This window comes from Tympanuchus pallidicinctus, unplaced genomic scaffold, assembly GCF_026119805.1.
Source record: "Tympanuchus pallidicinctus isolate F22 unplaced genomic scaffold, pur_lepc_1.0 scaffold5, whole genome shotgun sequence".
Taxonomy (NCBI): domain Eukaryota; kingdom Metazoa; phylum Chordata; class Aves; order Galliformes; family Phasianidae; genus Tympanuchus; species Tympanuchus pallidicinctus.
This window is the reverse complement of record NW_026294769.1, coordinates 54241125-54259285: the sequence shown is the minus strand read 5'-3', so window position 1 is coordinate 54259285 and position 18161 is coordinate 54241125. Positions and strand designations below refer to the sequence as shown.

Below are 18161 nucleotides of genomic sequence, written 5' to 3'. Positions count from 1 at the left end.
TTGGCTGTCCAGCGGCAAGTTTGACAACATGGGCACTTTGCAGGCCCGTGTGTGCGGCACACATAATTAAAGTTAACAGAAGTTACAAAGGCTTCAAAAGTGAGCCAGGCTGGCTAAAGTTAGTGGCCCCAAATTAGAAGCAACATCTGAAAACACAGATACATTTGTGCATTTGTGTTACAGCATCACCTAGAGGCTGCGATGCAGATTAACGCCTGTCGCACACGGTTCAGATGCTCTCGTGTGTGCAGACACACAGTGAGAACCCACTGCCACAAAGACCAGGCTCGGAGTATTTCGGTGGGATGTCTCTACCAAATGAACTCTACATACATTGCGTACTCACAAGCATATAATGCATTTGTTTTATTTTTTTTTTTAAGCAAGAACTGCCAATGAACTGAATAAGAGGGTACAATAACTGCAGAACATATTTTGGATCACATCCATTGGAATGCTGCCGCTATAAATTTCCCTACTTGAAAAATAAATAAAAAATAAATTAAACTATCCGGTTATTCCATGATCATCTGCAAGCTGAGAGCCACAGAAACGATGAAAATTAAACCCATGTGTATGCTCAGTATAGTCTGGCACTTACATCGTTGCTGATTATAGGAATTCAATGTTTACGTTCTACATTCTTTCCCAGACTTTTTTTTTCTTCCCTGAATTGAAGTAAAAGCTCACTTGGCCTTACCATAAAACAAATCAGACCACTGAGAACAGCAGGACTGCATCTTTGTGAGAGAGGCAGAGTCCAAACATGAGACAGCAATTCCGGCCTGGCAGATGATAGAATCAAATGAAGATATAATCCAAATGAAAGAAGTAGGAAGGAGCTGGAAATAAAATTTGATACCAAACATTTTGAAAGCCTTTCAAAATAACCATGCAATAAACCTGAAAGCTTATTATCTTCACACTTTCACTAGTAAGTCCTGTTGGACCCAGATGGGCTGAGAAGCATGAAAGGCATACCAAAAGGAACTGGGAGCAGGCAGACCTGGTGCCAAGTAAAACCTGACCTGGTTATTGTCCCACTCTGACTCTGCCTAGAAATTGTGCAGATGGCTCACAGCAGGTATACTCCATCTACTGCTGCTGTGCCAGGATAGTCATAGAATCACAGAGTGACCTGGGTTGAAAAGGAGCACAAAGATCATCCAGTTTCAACCCCCTGCTATATGCAGGGTCGCCAACCAGCAGCCCAGGCTGCCCAGAGCCACATCCAGCCTGGCCTTGAATGCCTCCAGGGATGGGGCATCCACAGCCTCCTTGGGCAACCTGTTCCAGTGCCTTACCAATCTCTGTGTGAAAAACTTCCTCCTGATATCTAACCTAAACCTCCCCATCTCAGTTTAAAACCATTCCCCCTTGTCCTGTCACTATCGACCCCTGTAAACAGTTGTAACAGTCCTAGTCCTCAGCAGGGACTCAAATCTTCCTCCACACAAACACAGCTTACACTTCAGAACATCAGCTGGTTTGACACACAACTCTGGAACAGGCTGCCCACAGGGACTGTGGAGTCTCTCTGGAGATATTCAAAACCTGCCTGGACACTTTCCTGTGCAACCTACTGTAGGGAACTTACTTTAGAAGGGGAGACTGGCCTATGTGGCTCTACCAGTGATCCCTTCCAACTCCTATGATTCTGTGATTCTTGAGTCCATTTTGCAACCCAGTTCTCTCATCCAACAGTAAAACAAATTCCTAAAGAGTAACTAAATTTAAGACAAGACTCATCCTGCAAAATACAGAAGCTTCAGAAGACATTCAACCACTCACACTATCAGATCTGCTGTGTGGAAATAATAAATCACAGTAAAACCTTAGTGTCTGCAATAGGCTGCCGAGGAACCGCTTCAGCTGTCAGCAGGAAATTGCACACAATAGTGTAGTAACTTCTGAAGGCAGTATGTAATTTTTTCCTATGCTTTACAGGTACAGACAAGCACACACACAGGGTGACACGGGTTGATTTACTGAGTTATTGCAAAATACAATACTTTGCAATCAATACAGAGCAATTCTATTCAAAACTATTAAATACATGGTAACACTTGTGTCCTCTTGTGATAACATGGTAAAAAATATTAAAAGTTTTAACAGCTGGAACATCAAATTATCATCTTCACAGAAGAGTAACAGAAGCACTGGTCAAAATCACACTCCAAAAAGTTAATTAGGTGCTGTATATAATCTACACAGCAACTTTAGCACTTGAATCAAGTACTCCAGGCTAGCACTGGTTCATTTCATGCCTGCATCTTAAAACTCTTCATTTTCATTTAGTCCACCACATAAAGTTCATGCCACAACCCTCTGCTTATGCCATGCTGCCCCAAATTAGCCTCCTTTCAATGGCTGACAGCATCAATGGACAGCCTCCAGAAGGCCAATTCAGATCTCTCATTAGCAGCAGGGGAGATCACCAGAGGACAGAGAAAGAAAAACATCAGAAGCAAGAAAGTAAGAATGAGAAAGTGAGACAGAACGAGTAGTTGAAAACAGAGCAGTGCATCTGTGACTATTTCAAGATACTGTTCAAGCAGCAGAATTCATACACGGATGCTTGTTGCTAAACAGTTCAGTGACTTGCCATTGTAGGTATCACACACCCCAAATTCAGCAATAGCATACTAAATGATACAATCACTTTAAGTTTACAACGGTGACCAAAAGCACCTTTCCAGCATGAGCTAGCACAAAGCTCATGCCCAAAGATGATGGGGCTGAAAATACAGTTGTCAGTCAGCAGAGGACTTGTGAGAACACGTGTGAATTCCAGCCAGAACTGTTGACAGAGGATAGGAAATGTCATTTTTCAAGCGGTGTTTGAAGAGCTGACTTCAGTTTATGCTCACCGTAGCCTTCCCTCTTTTGAGGAGCAAAGAAAACTCAGCCAACCAAACAGAAAAATCACAGGAAATATTTATAAGGTGTTGTTACACAACATTTCTTCTATGCCAGTGCTGTTGTAACAGCATACAGAATCAGCTTCCACCAGGACAACACTATTTACCTTTTCAATATTTTTTAGGGTGCAGTTCAGCAATGCAAGCACCAGGTCTGCATTTACAAAATGTGTGCTCTTCCCCACAGGCAACTAGATAGTATACTTAAGCATCTGTGTGCACGTGCAAGGCCTTGTACACACAGTTGCAAGTATAAAACAGGCTCTCACCTTTCAAAACCACACTACTTATCGCATCCAAGCCATCAGACTTCCAACCTCTTGCTTTGGTATTGAATTGACAGAAAATTTACAATGCCACTCTTCAGCCTTACACAGACTGACTTATTAATCAAAACAATAAAAAAGAAACAAGAAGATCCAAAGAAATCTACAAATACATTCATCAATATGCAGCACACCACAATAAAGACAACACATGGAAGTGTATGACAACCAAGTACTTTCAGGAAAGCTTTAAAGTCTTCCTATCATTTTTCTCATGTAACATTTAATGTTACTGTGTCAATGATTAAATAGCAGCTTCTAAGTTACCTCTGAAGTTGTACGCTTGCTTTGATTGAAAAAGGGAGGGGAACAAAGGGCCTCTGAGGAATTCAGCAGCAACACAGTTAAGTGCATTGAAAACGTCGATTTGTGGCACATAGGAATTCATGGCTTACACAGGATACTTTCTTCCTATTTACAGTATCATACACTTGTATAAAGCCTTTGCTGCGTTTTCTTCAGTATTTATTCTGTGGCAAATCACAGTAACTTAATCATGCAACAAGAAAACCTCAGTCTCTTTTGCAGATTAATGATTAATGGGTATTAGCTTACTTAAGCTACATACTTCTACAAAGTCCGTGAGTCCCAAAATCTAATTGGCACAAAACCATTTTGATAATTTAATACAGGAACAGATTGTTCTTGATTGTTTACCTCTTGACTTAATGTCTGTTCACACATGATGCATTATCCACTTTGCCAGACATCAGAATTAATGTTTCAAAACAACAACAAACAAAAAGCCCAGCACCTGCACGAAAGAGTCCTTTGTTGTTGGGTATCTGACTGCAAGACAGAAAATACCAAATCAACTGTGGTATATCACAGTAACATCATGCTACCTCTCAGATGTCAAAGACTACAGAGTCTTTGCAAATAACTGTTTATGGAAGTAGTAAGCAACTTAACTTCAGCAGAAAAACTGCCTTATCATCAGGCCTGGTACATCAGAGCCTTCAAAGCAGTTTCTGCTCTCAGTCTGAAGAAGCTGGGATTTCTTGGCTCCAGCTGAGGCAGAGGCAAATTAAAGGAGACTGGAAAGAAACACTGAACACAAGATGACACAGCTAAAAGAATGACTTGAAAATGCAAAATTAAGTACTGCAGTAAAAACAACTAAATGACATAACTGCGTGTAAGAGGCATGGCCCTCCCTCTCTACTTTGCAAGAGGTTTTATCTAAGTATTTAACAGAGCTTGAAGAAATAAGAGTATGTAACAGTCAAGCAAATGGACAACACAAAACTAAAAAGTCATATTTAAAGGGCAATTTCACATCCTTTACAAGAAATCTGGACCCATTTCTTAGTTGGTAAAGCACTGTCCCCAAGTGTGGAGAGCCTTTAACTAAAAGCAAGCAGCTGGATATGAGTACAGAAATGTAAAATATTTAAGGAATCCCTTCTAGAAAAGTTCTGAGACTGAGAAAGACTGGCAGTTGCTTTTAGTCAAAAGGATTGCATATTCTTTTAGACAACAACAAAAACACAGTGAAATAAAACAATCCCATCGACCATGCAAACTGATTATCAGCTTACTGTCCTTTGTGTTTATGTCCTCAACTAAGATATTAAAAACTTGCAACACCTGAACACAAAACAGGGCGTACCTGCTATGACAAGATTATGTTCTTTCCAGCATACTCGCCATTAGCTTTTGTTGCCACATGCTGAAGAAACTAGATTTATATCAGTGAATGGCAAGTATCAACAGGCAATGATTTGCACAACACTGGTGGCTCCGTCACGACCATCCTTAACAACAACTTTTTTAAAATTTAAAAGCAATCTTCCATTTGGAAACTCAGAGCTAAATCTGAATTTCTTTGTCATCTCGTGGTAGAATATCTTCAGACATCATTCTTACTTCTTGCCAATTCCATTTGTTACTTTTGATCTGGAGTGTCGATTCCGCCTCCGAGACGAATGGCTTTCACTATTGACTGGATGTTTTGGTGGGCTGTTGTCAGCACCTGCTGAGAAATACACACTTTTTGACTATCTGACATCAGTAAGTTCTTGTCCAAAAGACAATAAGGTTTTCTAGAGCTGGTGAGGAATAATACGGAATAACTCAAGCTAATATAAACTGGCTGGTACTTGTACTCCATCTAGTGGCCTAATAAAAAAAAAACTTAAAGATTTCTGTAAAATTCCTCATCCTACAAGAAATTTTAGAACTTTTCTATAACAAAGTATAGCAGGCCAACATCATCTATTTTAAATGACATCAAAGTACAGATCTCCACACTGTTATTGCTGGCAGGCATTGCTATTAGAAATTATGAGCTACAAAGTCACAGATCCTTTGAGAGAACATTTCCTGTTTCCAGTCTTTCATATGACAGCCCATATGTGACTCTGAAAAAGCAAAGGGAGACAGGGACTGGAACATGAAAGAGGCTGAAGCTTGCAGTTAATGAAGAAACAAAGTTAGAAAATATATGTAATTGCTTGGCTAGATTTATTCAGCAATGTGAGAGAGACTTTTTGACTGCAAACAATTTAACTCCATATAAAAATCCATAAATTCACAAAGCTGTGAATAAGTTAATATTAGCATCTAGAAAAGTTGCATAATAGCACATATAAAAAGAAGCTCTGATGTGGGTGCTTTTCAATTTACGATACACATGATGCATAGGTATTTTAATGTCACAAGTACAACTGGAACATAAGCTTTGACAAGTAATTTTCAGATATGAAGTTTGATTTTATTTTTTTTTTTTTCCAATATGCAAGCCGACAGTGACAAGTAAAACAAGGAGTTCAGTAACTTAACTGAGCTGTAGGGTAGGGAAAAGATGTCAGACAAATGGGTTGTCTTTGCTTAGTACAGAGGAAGCTATTTATGACAAGATCATAAGCTCCAGGCCAAGTTGTTGACTGATTTAAAAAGCAAAAATAACAGCATAATCCACATTCACATGTTTAAAATCAAACATGCAATGTTCAAGTAGAAAACTCATTCCAAACAGTTCTTAAATACATAATGTTCTAAAACTACAAGAACGATGTGTAATAGCAGCACAAAAATGTAACTACTTCATGAAAAAATAAATACATTTGCAAGAGTTGGAAGAAAAAAGGCCGTAAAGCCAAATAGCTTTGCAGAAGATTTATCTGTATAGCTCCTGCAGGCTCATTAAGAAAGTCCAGTTGTCTCCAAGTTTCTCAAGTTTCACTTCCTATTGCTAAGCATTAACCCTACCACTTTGAGAATATACGTGCAAGAGTGCCAATACCTTTACTGAATTTAGAATGAAGCCAGGAAGCATCTGGACTGTACGGGCTGTCTTCACTTTCTGATAAGGTCTGTGAAAAACAAGAGGGAGATGTGTCATTAGGATGCTGGTTCTGGAAATCAGTGCTTCTCCACTTCACTGTCAGACTCACAAATTTACACTATGGCAGATGTCCTGACAAATCCTGATACAGCCTGTACTTAGGACCTTTCCCTTCCTAGTTAGGAGACACAACGTAGATGATAGAATAACAATTCACTACTTGCCACGTAATCTGTTGTGAAATCAAGTGTCCTTGCTATTCTCCTTGCATACCACCTGTACAGTGGGAATGTTAATGAACTACTCATCTCTGAATTCTATGACCAAATCACAGCTTAAATTTGAGAGCCTAAGAGCATTCTTTAGAAACCACAGTATAATTCTGGCATCTGTTCAAGGCTCACTGAATTCAGAGCTCTTTCTATTGACCTCAGTGGGACTCTGGACTGTCCTCCTCTCTCCCATATATGCCAGCTCTGGTAAAGAATTCTAACATCTAATTAGGTATAAAACAAAAACAGGCTTTCCAGTAAAATACCTTTTCTCGGTGGCCATAGTATTCTGCGTACCAAACCATGCCATATAAACACAGGAAAGTTGTAAAGGCCTAAAAAAACAAGGAAGGAGAAAAAAAAAAAAAAAGTTTTTTTTTTGCCCAAACTCTTTGTTAGTTCAAGATCTTAAAGTGTGTTTAAAAACTGTTTTGGACATTGTGCTCAGAACATGATTTAGCAGAGGGTTGTTAGAGTTAGGGTAATATGGTTAGGTTGTGGTTGGACTCGATGATTTAGGTCTTTTCCAGCCTGAGTGATTCCGTAATGTTTGAGCTCCTGGACATTCCACAGCTGGAGACTTTCATGACCATGAGACCATAAGAATACATACATAGAGATAACTTGCATACATGACCTGGTACAAACACCATAATCAGGCAGTTGACAGACAGTCGTAGGTATGTACCAGAGCAATCAGTCTAGGAGAAAAGAATTCTCCTTCTCCTTGCTCCATACTTCATGCTGCCTTTCACATTTGGTTTTGTGGTGTTGATATGGGCAGCAATTCAGTACTTCTCCTCTGAAGTTTTCAGAACAAAATCATCATGCTAAATAATAGAAAATAAATTCCAGTTCCCTACCACCTGTTTAAAGCTGCATTCCCATTTAGAAGGAAGAAGTGTTTATTGGTTATTTTTCAGTGACAATAATATGTTTGACATAGGATTTACAAGACTGGCATGACCAGCACACATTATAAAATGGGCATCTCGTGCTGCATTTGCACTAATCACAATGACATACAGAAGGCAGTTTGCCTGATAAGGCAGGGTTTATGCAGTTGTAAGACTTCAGCGTGAAACACGCGTTACTCATCAGTGTTAGTCATTAACTCCCGCTCCTCTCCAAAGGGCACCACTGGAAGCATCTCCAAAATTACCTCCAATTGAACTGCCATTTTCTCTCATGAAGACAAGCTCTCAAACTAGAGTTGGTCTCACTGTTAAGTACCAGTACAGTGGCTACATTATGCTCTGTTGAGAACTGTGAGAAAAAAGTTATTCTAGCCCCTCCATAATGTGTTCTAAATGACTTTGAATTTGCTTTTCCTAGGATGTGCACCAAGTTCTTTACTAGCATTTCCCCACAGTGACCCCCTGCTGCCAAGTTAGGTACTTTTGATGCTTTCACCATGCCTTACATTTCACAAAAGAATTCTCACTTACCACACAGAGAAGCCAAAACACGACATACAGTATTTGTGTTTTGGAGAAAAGATCCTGTCCAAATTTTATGCACACAATAGCTTCAAGGAAAGCAATAACCCTGTGGGTAAAGGAAAGAGGGGGGGGGGGGATTATAAAAAAAAATAATTAATAATAATAATAAAAATATTTCACTCGTTCACAACCCAGACTCAGGACTGCCATAACAGTCTAAACAACAGCTACATTCTGGTTAGCATAGAGCTCCCCTATGACAGTATGAAATGGAAGACTCAGAAATCTATTTTTTATTCCTTACTTTTCTTCGGCATAAACAGCCTACAAAAAGTGCCCATCTAGCAGTACAGAATTCCATAACTCCCTGCTTGTACAAGGAGCAAGCAGGAGTGTATGCCAATAGCAGAGAATTTCTGTTTATACCAACCACTGCGCCTCATCCCTCACCAGATAAAAAAGTCTTTCCCATGCTGAACAACCAACAGGTTCCCTGTTTGTGAAGTAAAACTGTTTCAGGTATTTTCTTGACAGGACACAAATTTGCTACAGTTCTAATTAGACTCCTTTGCTCACTTCAGATGGATTTTAATGAGAAAAATAACATTGGCGAGTATTAGATGTTCTCTGAGAACCTGCATATTTATTCTGGTTTCTGTGTAAAGCCAGGTCACACTACAGTACCAGAGGATTTATGAAGAAAACTGCAATACTTACTTCCCTATCTGGCATTATAAGAATCAAAACAAGCGTTTCCAGGACTCTTTCATCACTAGAAATTTACATTTTTGAGGCTCAGAGCTATGGAGTCCTGTATACCATGTGGTATGGAATGAGGGGGCTATGGATGCAGGCCAAGCAGATGCCAAGAACAGCCAGCAGATCCCAGATCTTCCATGAAAGAGGAGGAAAATTACACTAGCTGCATAAAGCTACAAGTTGCTGAGGTGCATATTGGTAAAAACTAGAGAACTGTGTTACTTTGTTCAGTCACCAGCTTTTTTTCTTAGTTTTATACTGCTCTTACTGACACAGCCACAGTAGTGGGAAAAGAAAGAGCACCACCAGGATACAGACACAGAAGGGTATGACATACTTGAAGGCATAAACAAATTGGAGGCTATGTTCAAGGACTCAAAAAATGATACAGCTGTTTCTGCTGTATTTATATATTATTTCCTTGATTCTTACTAAGAACACTTGGCCTAAATGCATTATACAACTGGTCAATTATGTACAATATAATACAAGAAATAGGAGATAAGAACACAGAAGAATGCTAACAGAGGAAGGTGTAGCACTCCTCTGAAGGCTGATGACAATACTCACATCACTGATTCCTGGGCTGAAGAACTGAATATCTAAGTTTGTATTTGTTGAAATCTTTCAACATCCAAAAATTTATTGTATTTTTAAAGGATTTACCTTAATAAAAATGATGTCATTTCCAGTAGACACACTGCACTGGAATTGTTCATGCATTGCATTACTTACTGTCCACCTGCCAGCAAGTGATGCTGTATAGTATTGTTAAACTACAGAGCACTGTTTAACATGAATGCAAAGCACTGCTCTTCATTAATTAGGCATGTGAAAATTCAATCTGTGACTTTGGAACCATCTCTTGACTATCACAGGTACAAAATATTCTATATGTGTGCTTTTAATCATTTCAAAAATGATACTCAGCGTAGTTAAACTACTAGATGAGTGCTGTTTTCCCTGCAAGCATCTTGATGTCGCTCTTTTTGCTAACAGACTACAGCAACAAGCAGTATGAAGAGTACTTGCTCCGTGCACACTTTGCACAATTAGACCAGACTGTCAACAAATATTTAATAACAGTTCCTATGATGCAATATTTGACTCTGTTTGCTGACAAATTATACTAATTTGCTCAGGGAGAGCTTTAAGCCAAGGCTGATACGCTTACCATACTCCTTAATGATTTTCCAGAGAGAGAAAGTAAACATTCAGAATCTTGTTTCCCTTTATCTTACAAAGGATTAACTTCACATCTATTCATATTTCTTTCTTAATAGCACAGAACTTTTAAACTCTTCTTTCCAAATTATTAAATAGTTTAAACCTGTAGTTTACCACCTGTAGTTGAGAACTGACATGTTTATACATACTGAAATGATTTGCTCCATATTTCAGAAAAATGTCTGTCTTCAAATTCAAATATCTGAAATGCTAGTTCAGCTGCTCTTTAACTACTAAGATGCTTATGCACAAACAGAGCAAGTTTATTTGGTTCCAATTGTAAATTAAGTAGTCATATTAACCATATGATTGATGAGTTATCCTCAGTGCTAAAGCACCATACATACAAGAACCAGGACAGGTTACACTGCAATGATCAGCACAAAAAATGCTACTGGGGATTACGTATGTTACAATCTCTCTTTATCAATCATAATGCATGTTCCAAGGAGGAGGATCCTCTGCAGGTAAGTAGAAGCATACAGGAAATATTACAAACTCCTATAGAGCAATAAAGCTAAACAAGACCAGAACATGACCACCTTGTGGAAATACAGTGGAAGTTATGACCATGAGCTGAGCACAGTAATGGATCCATCGAGGAAGATGGTAATTCAGTGAAAGAAATCAGAATTTAGGTTCATCCAACCTAAGATCTCTACATAAGATCTGAACATTTTATGGATCACTGAAGTACTATTCTAATTTAAAACAGCAACAGCTTCTATAAAGCACAAAAATGACAACTGAAGACACAGTAATCTTGATGATAATAAAACAGCTGTTTTAATTTACAATCACTGCAATCAGAAAAGTTTCTTGACGAGTTTTTTTAAAATATATATTTCTTTTACAAGACTTGATTTAAGATTCCTTATGCTTGCCAATTTGCAGGTTTCCAAATCAGAGACCAAACCAGACACTACTATGTTGCTTATCTACTAGAAGCAACCAGAAGTTACAGTGCAACAACAGCATACACTTCTGGTTTCAAGAAGGGTCTGCTCTCGTCAAGCCATCTAGAGAAGGAAATTCTCACCAAAAGCAATCTTGCCAACTCTTCATTTAAAGATCTCCAAGAGATGGCAAAAGAAATCACAGACAGGGTAACCAATGTTCAGATTATCCTTCTTTCCCCTCTTTGAGAACAGCACAGGCATTTTTGACAACTGTGGCTTTTTTGAACATCTTTTATAGCAATTACTTGAACAACATATTGAAGCAATGTCCACCTTGGCAGCCAAGAAAGCGTTACTCTAATGACAGGAAGGCAGTAGGTGCAAAAGCTTTATCCTTCTCATCTATCTGAGAATATGGACAGCAAGGCCAATGCTACTCTGAAAGAGGCTTGCCTTATCCAGCAGTTTCCAGTTTTTCCTTCTGTTTTTCTCCTTATTCTTTCCATCACTTCCCATTTCAATGTCTCTAAATCCAGAATTTTCTTTTCCTCTGAACTAGCATGAAGAAAATCTTTCTGTATTCTTTTTAAACTACAAAGAATAGACCCTGGCTTTACCAAAAACCTGTTTCTGTGCTGGAATCATGCTTAACACCTGTCCAAATTTGAAGTTAGATTGCAAGCAAGAACACTTACCCAAACACCCAGCACTGAGTTCCCACCCTCTTGCACTGTGTATCTGTGAGGTAGGCATAGTATTGCCTGGGAAGGAAAACATAAGAAAATTCTTCAGTGATGTTAAAAGTTCCCAGAACATTTACATTTAGAAAAGTAGTTTATGTTACAAGTGGATTTGTACTGTAAATGAAGTGCTGATACTTGAATTCACATGCAATCAATCTGGATATCTACCAGATGGCTTCAATTCCAGCAGCAGAGATTATCATAAGATCAAATAGCTTGAAACAACACAGAAAACAATTCTGAGAGCAAGGACTGGGAAATTACCTGAACTAGGTGAGTAAAGCTACAAATCTGTCTCCTGCCTCTCCATTGAAACTCCAGTTCCTTTGGGCAACATACAGTCTCAGAAGAATTAGAAAATCCCTTACTTTTTTCACAGTTTCTTTTTAATTTGCAAACAATCGCATTTTCTTGACAGTTGTGTGTTTGAATCTTGTAAGTAACTGAACGTGGCTATGCCACACCCTGGGCCAGTGCTCTAAGCATGTTTTCCTCTCAAGAACAGATTAGAATTTCTCACTGTTTTTGAAAACAGTCTGCAGACCATTCTGCTCTGCTTCCTTTAAGCTCCTAAATTTTAAGAAGAATTCAGCACCGAATCCCCCCCAAAATAAGAACCAAGTTCCTTTTCTCAGTCTCTGATTTCCACTGACCGACAGGGAAGCCAAGCATTATTAACCCAACAATTTTAGGGTTGTTTAAGAAAAAAAGACTTCTACAGACTGTGAAGTACATTAAAATACCTAAAAAAATCAATATGCAGGAGCTTACAGGATATCTGACATGATTTAATTAGCAGTGCAAAATCCCTGCATATAACTTCTGAGATTACCAGCTATAAAAACCACTGTATTTTATGAATAAAGCAATGCATGTCTGCTATGTAACTGTCAAAAGGTAACAACACTTTACTCATGAATATAAAATTGCTTGACCCTATCTTCAAAACTGGGTGAATTTTATCTTCAGCTATGTCATAGGAAAAAATTATGAAGACAAAATGAATGCATGACTAAAAGGAGGTTCATGTTTCTACACTTGTTAACAGTGCATATATGCTGTTATGTCATTCAGAATAAGGTAATGTTCTACTTCTTCCTCTCACATGCTAACATTTCCTGTAGACAAGCAAAACAAGGAGCTCAGTTAGAAAAATCAACAGCTCTATTTTCCCTCATCTGCAGTTTTGTGAGCATTTGACTCAACAACTCAGCTACTTTTGCACAGGGTCCTTAAGGATAACATATGCAGATTCCATACAAATGAAAGATGGAACAGAGAGATTCTGCGTCCTCATGGAAACACACGTGTACCTCAATAGCTTACTGGGCAGAAAAGACACTTCATTGAGAAATGATGGCTACTTTGCTTGTCATGGTAGCGAAAGCATGTACTTTTTTGAAACGTAATGTTGTTATTCACAAATTACACACAGTTCTTAGGAGCCTATAAGTTAAGCTACTCTTAAGGTAAGAAGAAATACCATGGGCAACAAAATTACCTTACAGTGGGTGCTGTAATGATTCCTATGAAGAGAATTCTCCCCCAGCTTAAAGGGTGACTCGCTTGGAACACAAAGATATGTTTCAAAAAGAACGTGTTCAACTCAGTCAGCTAAAACAAAAAAGTCAGACAACAGTTTTCAACCTGCTTAACTTCTAATGATTTACCACCAAAAAAACTGCATAGGTTAATATGTTAACTAAAATAGGGAAGAAAAACTTTATGCTTCACTGTAAGTATGCTTGTTAGGCTGAGAATTTACAGAGCTTAGGACAAATAAGGAATGCACAAATAAAACACAGAATTCTTTTCTAGACACCTCTAAGAAAGTATTTGGTCTCTTTCCTGAAACCTGTTAAGGGATCAGACACTAAAGTGCACTGCAGGTGTCTTCTGGAACCTTTCATATTCTAAATCAGATAAGAATGATTAAGACTAATTTGTAAGAGAGACAGAAGAGATCATAAATATATAAATATATATATATAATATATTAAAATACTCTATACAATTATATATATATATATAAATACACTATATTATATTATATATTATATTATATATTATATTATTATATATTATATATATTATATATATTAAAATACACTAAACCCTTCTTACCCCATTTCAAAAACTAAACGTGACAAATTAAAAAGGTGGCTTTAGTGAGATCTGTTAGCATTTGCATGACTACATGCTCAAGCACCTGGGTCATATTATAGAGTCTTGCTGGATCACAGCCAGAGTTTTGGGTACCTCAGAGCCATCTAATAGCCAACGTGGAAGAAAAAAAAAAAAATGAAAAAACCCACAAAAATGGCAGTTTTAAAAACTGTATCAGTTGCAAAGAGAAATCTGATACCCAGTACAACAATCTATAACTTTTTTTTCCTAATTCTGTAATTACACTCCTGAACTATCATGTAACTCTCGTGAACAATGCCCTGACCCGTTCTGTATGATCAATTCATTTAATTGTGTGTTTCAATGATGGACATACACTGCTTTAGAATATCTTCTAGCCAAACTCAGCCAATAAGTAACTGAACTGATGGCAGCTTTGATTTCACAGAACTCATTTCTTACCTGCCAAATGATCATGAAAAGATAGATTCCAGCCACTCTTTGAAATGAAGACTTCGGGTCAAACCAGCGGACATAGGTCCAGCTGGCTGGGGTGAACTGTAATACAGCCCTTTTGATTTTCCCTGTGGTCGTGTGAATATCCCTAGAAAAAGAGAATGGCTGGAGTTAAAACAAGGAAGATGCAAGGAAGAGAAATAAAAAGAAAAAAGCAATAGCCATTCTACTATGAAAGGCTGCCCTTCTCAAACTTGAGTCTAAATGTAAAATTCATCCATCATTCTCTCTGCGAGGGAAAGAGAAACAATCATGATGGTTCTAAAAATGCCCTGGAAAAATCTAGAGGATATTTATCCTTATAGTGTACTCCTCCACCCAATGCTTCTTTTTTTCCACAGCTCACAGGTATCTGTCCTTCAAAGAGATCAAATTTATTATTTGTTATGCATATAAGAGGCTGGCTCCGCAGGTTTGGACATAGTGCACTTACAGTACACACAGCCCTTCCCTTCCTGGTCTCATATTTGAAGCATGAGAATCTTTTGGAAAAAAGTGCAATAGCACTGTTACAAGCTAGCAGATGTTTAGATTCCTTTTTGAAAGGGGATGTAAATGGAGGTTCATCTGACAGATGTTATGGTTTTTGCTTTTGATAACATCAATTCACTTAAGTAACAGCACCAAAAGAACAGGAAATTTTAAGAAAAAAATAGTTCTGCCAAAGATATTCTACTGTTTTAATTCTCAGTGAACTCTAAACTCATTATTCTTTCCAAATGTGGGAAAACTGAGTTGAGACTAAAGACTGGATGGCTCTCAGAACAATGTACATATTTGTGAGGGAAGAAAGCAGGACAGAAGTCCTTACAGGGAAAGAAATTGGAAGTCAGGGCTCGAGCTCCTTTTCCTTCTTCAATATCAACTCAAGACACTGACCTTTGGCAAACTATTTCATTTAAACTAGTTTCATCTGTGCTATTGGTAACGTACAGATAAGCATGCTTGACACTTACTGGCAGGGAAGGGGAAGGAAGGGCAAAAACTATGGAAGAAAGCAAACCTGGGAGAGATAAGAATTGAAACTTACTGGGCCAGGAGCTGCCACATAGAAAAATGTCTTAATTTTGCAATCTGATTTATTTTAGAAGGTTAATAGCAGGGTAAGGCAATTTACAGCATATGTACAATCAGCCTGATCTCTCTTCTGCATGGATAACTAATGCTGCCAGACCACTGTCTCATCAAGATGAGCACCAGTGTAGTGTTCATTATAAACACTGTATAAGGAGAAAACAATTTCAACCACCTTTGTTCACTGTCTTCTTCAAAGTTTTATTGGTATAAACAATAAACTGAATATGCAAATAACTTTTTTAAACTCAGGATTAATGTCAGTAACTTAGACTGCAAAGGAAAATTATATATATATATAATCATATTTTAAGAATATATGCTCTATAGCAACATTAATTAGATAGGTCTTTAACGCTTAAATTTACAGCACTGTTAGCACAAGCAGATTGCGTGTTATTTCTATATTACATGCATACATAAAGACAGTCTGCTTTCCAAAAAACTGAATTTAAATATTAAACTAACAACGTTTAATCAAGCTTTAATTTAGACCTACTTGAAGCTGGCCCAGTGATAGGTCCTCATCTCCAAGAAACGACAAACTACCATTCCCAACCAGATGCCACCCCCGTTACAAAGCAGGATGTCCAAAATGACTTGATCCCACCAGCATTCAGCAAAGTTAGGCAGAAGATGCATGAAGAAGAGCTACAGAATACAGCAAAAAGATTTTGGGTGAGGAATAGCATAGAAGTCATATAAATTCATTCTGAAGAACACATTAAAAACGATCAGCTTTTTCATATTTGTCATACCTCAAGGACACAAGCCACAGCCACTGCAAATTGATGAGAGCCCTTCCATCGATTTTAGAAGGCCTTGAGTAAGTCCACATAAGACCACAGAGTTCCTTCTCCCCATTCCCTGTTGGGGCTATGCTGTATACAAGACTGTGTCAGATATAAGGCTAGTGTTCAGCTTTCAGCCTCAATGAGGATACACAGAATATTCACAGAAATGAAATGAAGCAAGCAAAATTACTATTTGGTGTTGTTTTCCAGAATAAAGCGGGTGTTTCCTGCTTAAAAAAACAACATTTTTCTGTCCTGCTATTTGAAGTAGTATATTTCTAAACAAGCAGTAAGTTGCAGTAAGTAGAATGGCCTTGTTTTTAAATAACTGTCAACAATAGGGCATTTTCGAATTTAAGACTTAAAATTTGTTCTAATGTAAACACTTCAAAATTCTTTCTTTCACTTATTATTTTTAGGAAATTTAATGACCATAAGAAGATTTAGAGTTTGCCAATAACTCAGACACTACAAGATTTACTGTAATACTTGATCCAGAACAGCTCAAGCCAATTGAGAGGATATTTAAGTTCCTCTTCCTAGTTAGTCTCTGATAAGCACCAACTGTGAAAGATAACTATTAAGATACAGGAAAATAGGGCAGAAACAAGCCAACATCACACTAAAAAGCTGCTGGGATTGGGATATATCAAAATAAACTTAGGCTTCCCCTACAAAGCATATGAATGATTTACTGCTTTAGCAGTTGACTTCCCTCTGAATTTAATCTACAGCTTAACTGAAGACCACACTGAGGCACCAGTAAGGCAATTAAAAGTATTTGCAGATACATTTGGTAAGTTTAAGCTTTTGGTAGTGTGAAGGAGAACTGGATAGACAGCCAGTTAAGGCAAGACGTAAGCACAATGTACTGTGAGCTAGCAATGGATTCACCTCTACCCATTCTCATTCGAAAGAAAGTAATTGAATTATTTAGCCCACAAGGAGAGAAAAAATAAAATAAAATAAAAAAAATAATCACAGCAACCCAAAAATTAGAGACTGAAAATATTAGTTGAGGACTGAAAACCAAGACATCCGTATGTCAAGCAGTTCCCCTTGGTATACACACAGAAATGCTTAACAAAGCACATAAACTAACTAACTCGTTAACTGACAAAACTTGAGCCACGTTTATGGGAGAGTTAACAAATACACACGATCCATGCATCTGTGCAAGATTATTGGTATGATTTTGTAATAGAGTATCTTTGGTTGATAAGTGTAGAAATAAGATATCCCCTCCCAGAAATCAGATGTGTGAAAAAGAACACAAAGAATGTTCTCTGTACACAGCAAGAATGAATAGAGGTCAATTTATAAAAATTACAGTGACCAGTGTTGAGTTACCGTTCCTTTGAAAACCCTTGTGAAGTGTATCAAAGTAGCTTGGTCTTCTTTGTCAAAGCTACATGAATTTCAACCTGTAGAAAAGAAATTTGTAGCTTTCCTGCAGGAACCAAGCTACACAAGATTGCTCGTTATCTTGCTACAAACAGCTTCCTTTTCATGTTTCAAGCAGATTTAACACCAAAGGGGCACTAGGCTATGAATCTCCATGTGCAATAAACAAGCCAAAGACACCAGAAGTTACAGATAGTGAGGCAGTGAAAAACAGACCACAGGTGTTAGCCAGCCAGTTTCTGAAGTGCTTGCTGTTTTCCCAGCACAAGAGATCAAGGACTGCCTGAATCCCAACTTTAATCTGATAGACAGTAGCGTGAGCCAAGTGTATCATTTCAGGATGGGGAGCCAGCTGAAAACCATTAAAG

General features: G+C 38.0%; 1 protein-coding gene across 2 annotated transcripts in view; it reads right to left on the bottom strand.

Annotated features, from left to right (window-relative positions):
- Nucleotides 1-1966: 1966 nt before the first annotated feature.
- Nucleotides 1967-18161, bottom strand: part of PTDSS1 (phosphatidylserine synthase 1) — a 29528-nt gene continuing 13333 nt past the window's right edge. Inside the window, exons 6-13 of one of the 2 annotated variants that reach the window (XM_052703294.1) lie at nucleotides 16095-16246; nucleotides 14468-14609; nucleotides 13380-13492; nucleotides 11831-11896; nucleotides 8257-8356; nucleotides 7075-7143; nucleotides 6495-6564; nucleotides 1967-5225 (exon numbers count right to left, since the gene is read on the bottom strand). In XM_052703294.1, the coding sequence (XP_052559254.1) occupies nucleotides 5113-5225; nucleotides 6495-6564; nucleotides 7075-7143; nucleotides 8257-8356; nucleotides 11831-11896; nucleotides 13380-13492; nucleotides 14468-14609; nucleotides 16095-16246 (825 nt within the window). In that variant the 3' untranslated portion in view covers nucleotides 1967-5112. The remainder of the gene's footprint in view (nucleotides 5226-6494; nucleotides 6565-7074; nucleotides 7144-8256; nucleotides 8357-11830; nucleotides 11897-13379; nucleotides 13493-14467; nucleotides 14610-16094; nucleotides 16247-18161) is intronic. The other variant, XM_052703295.1, reaches the window with a different exon arrangement.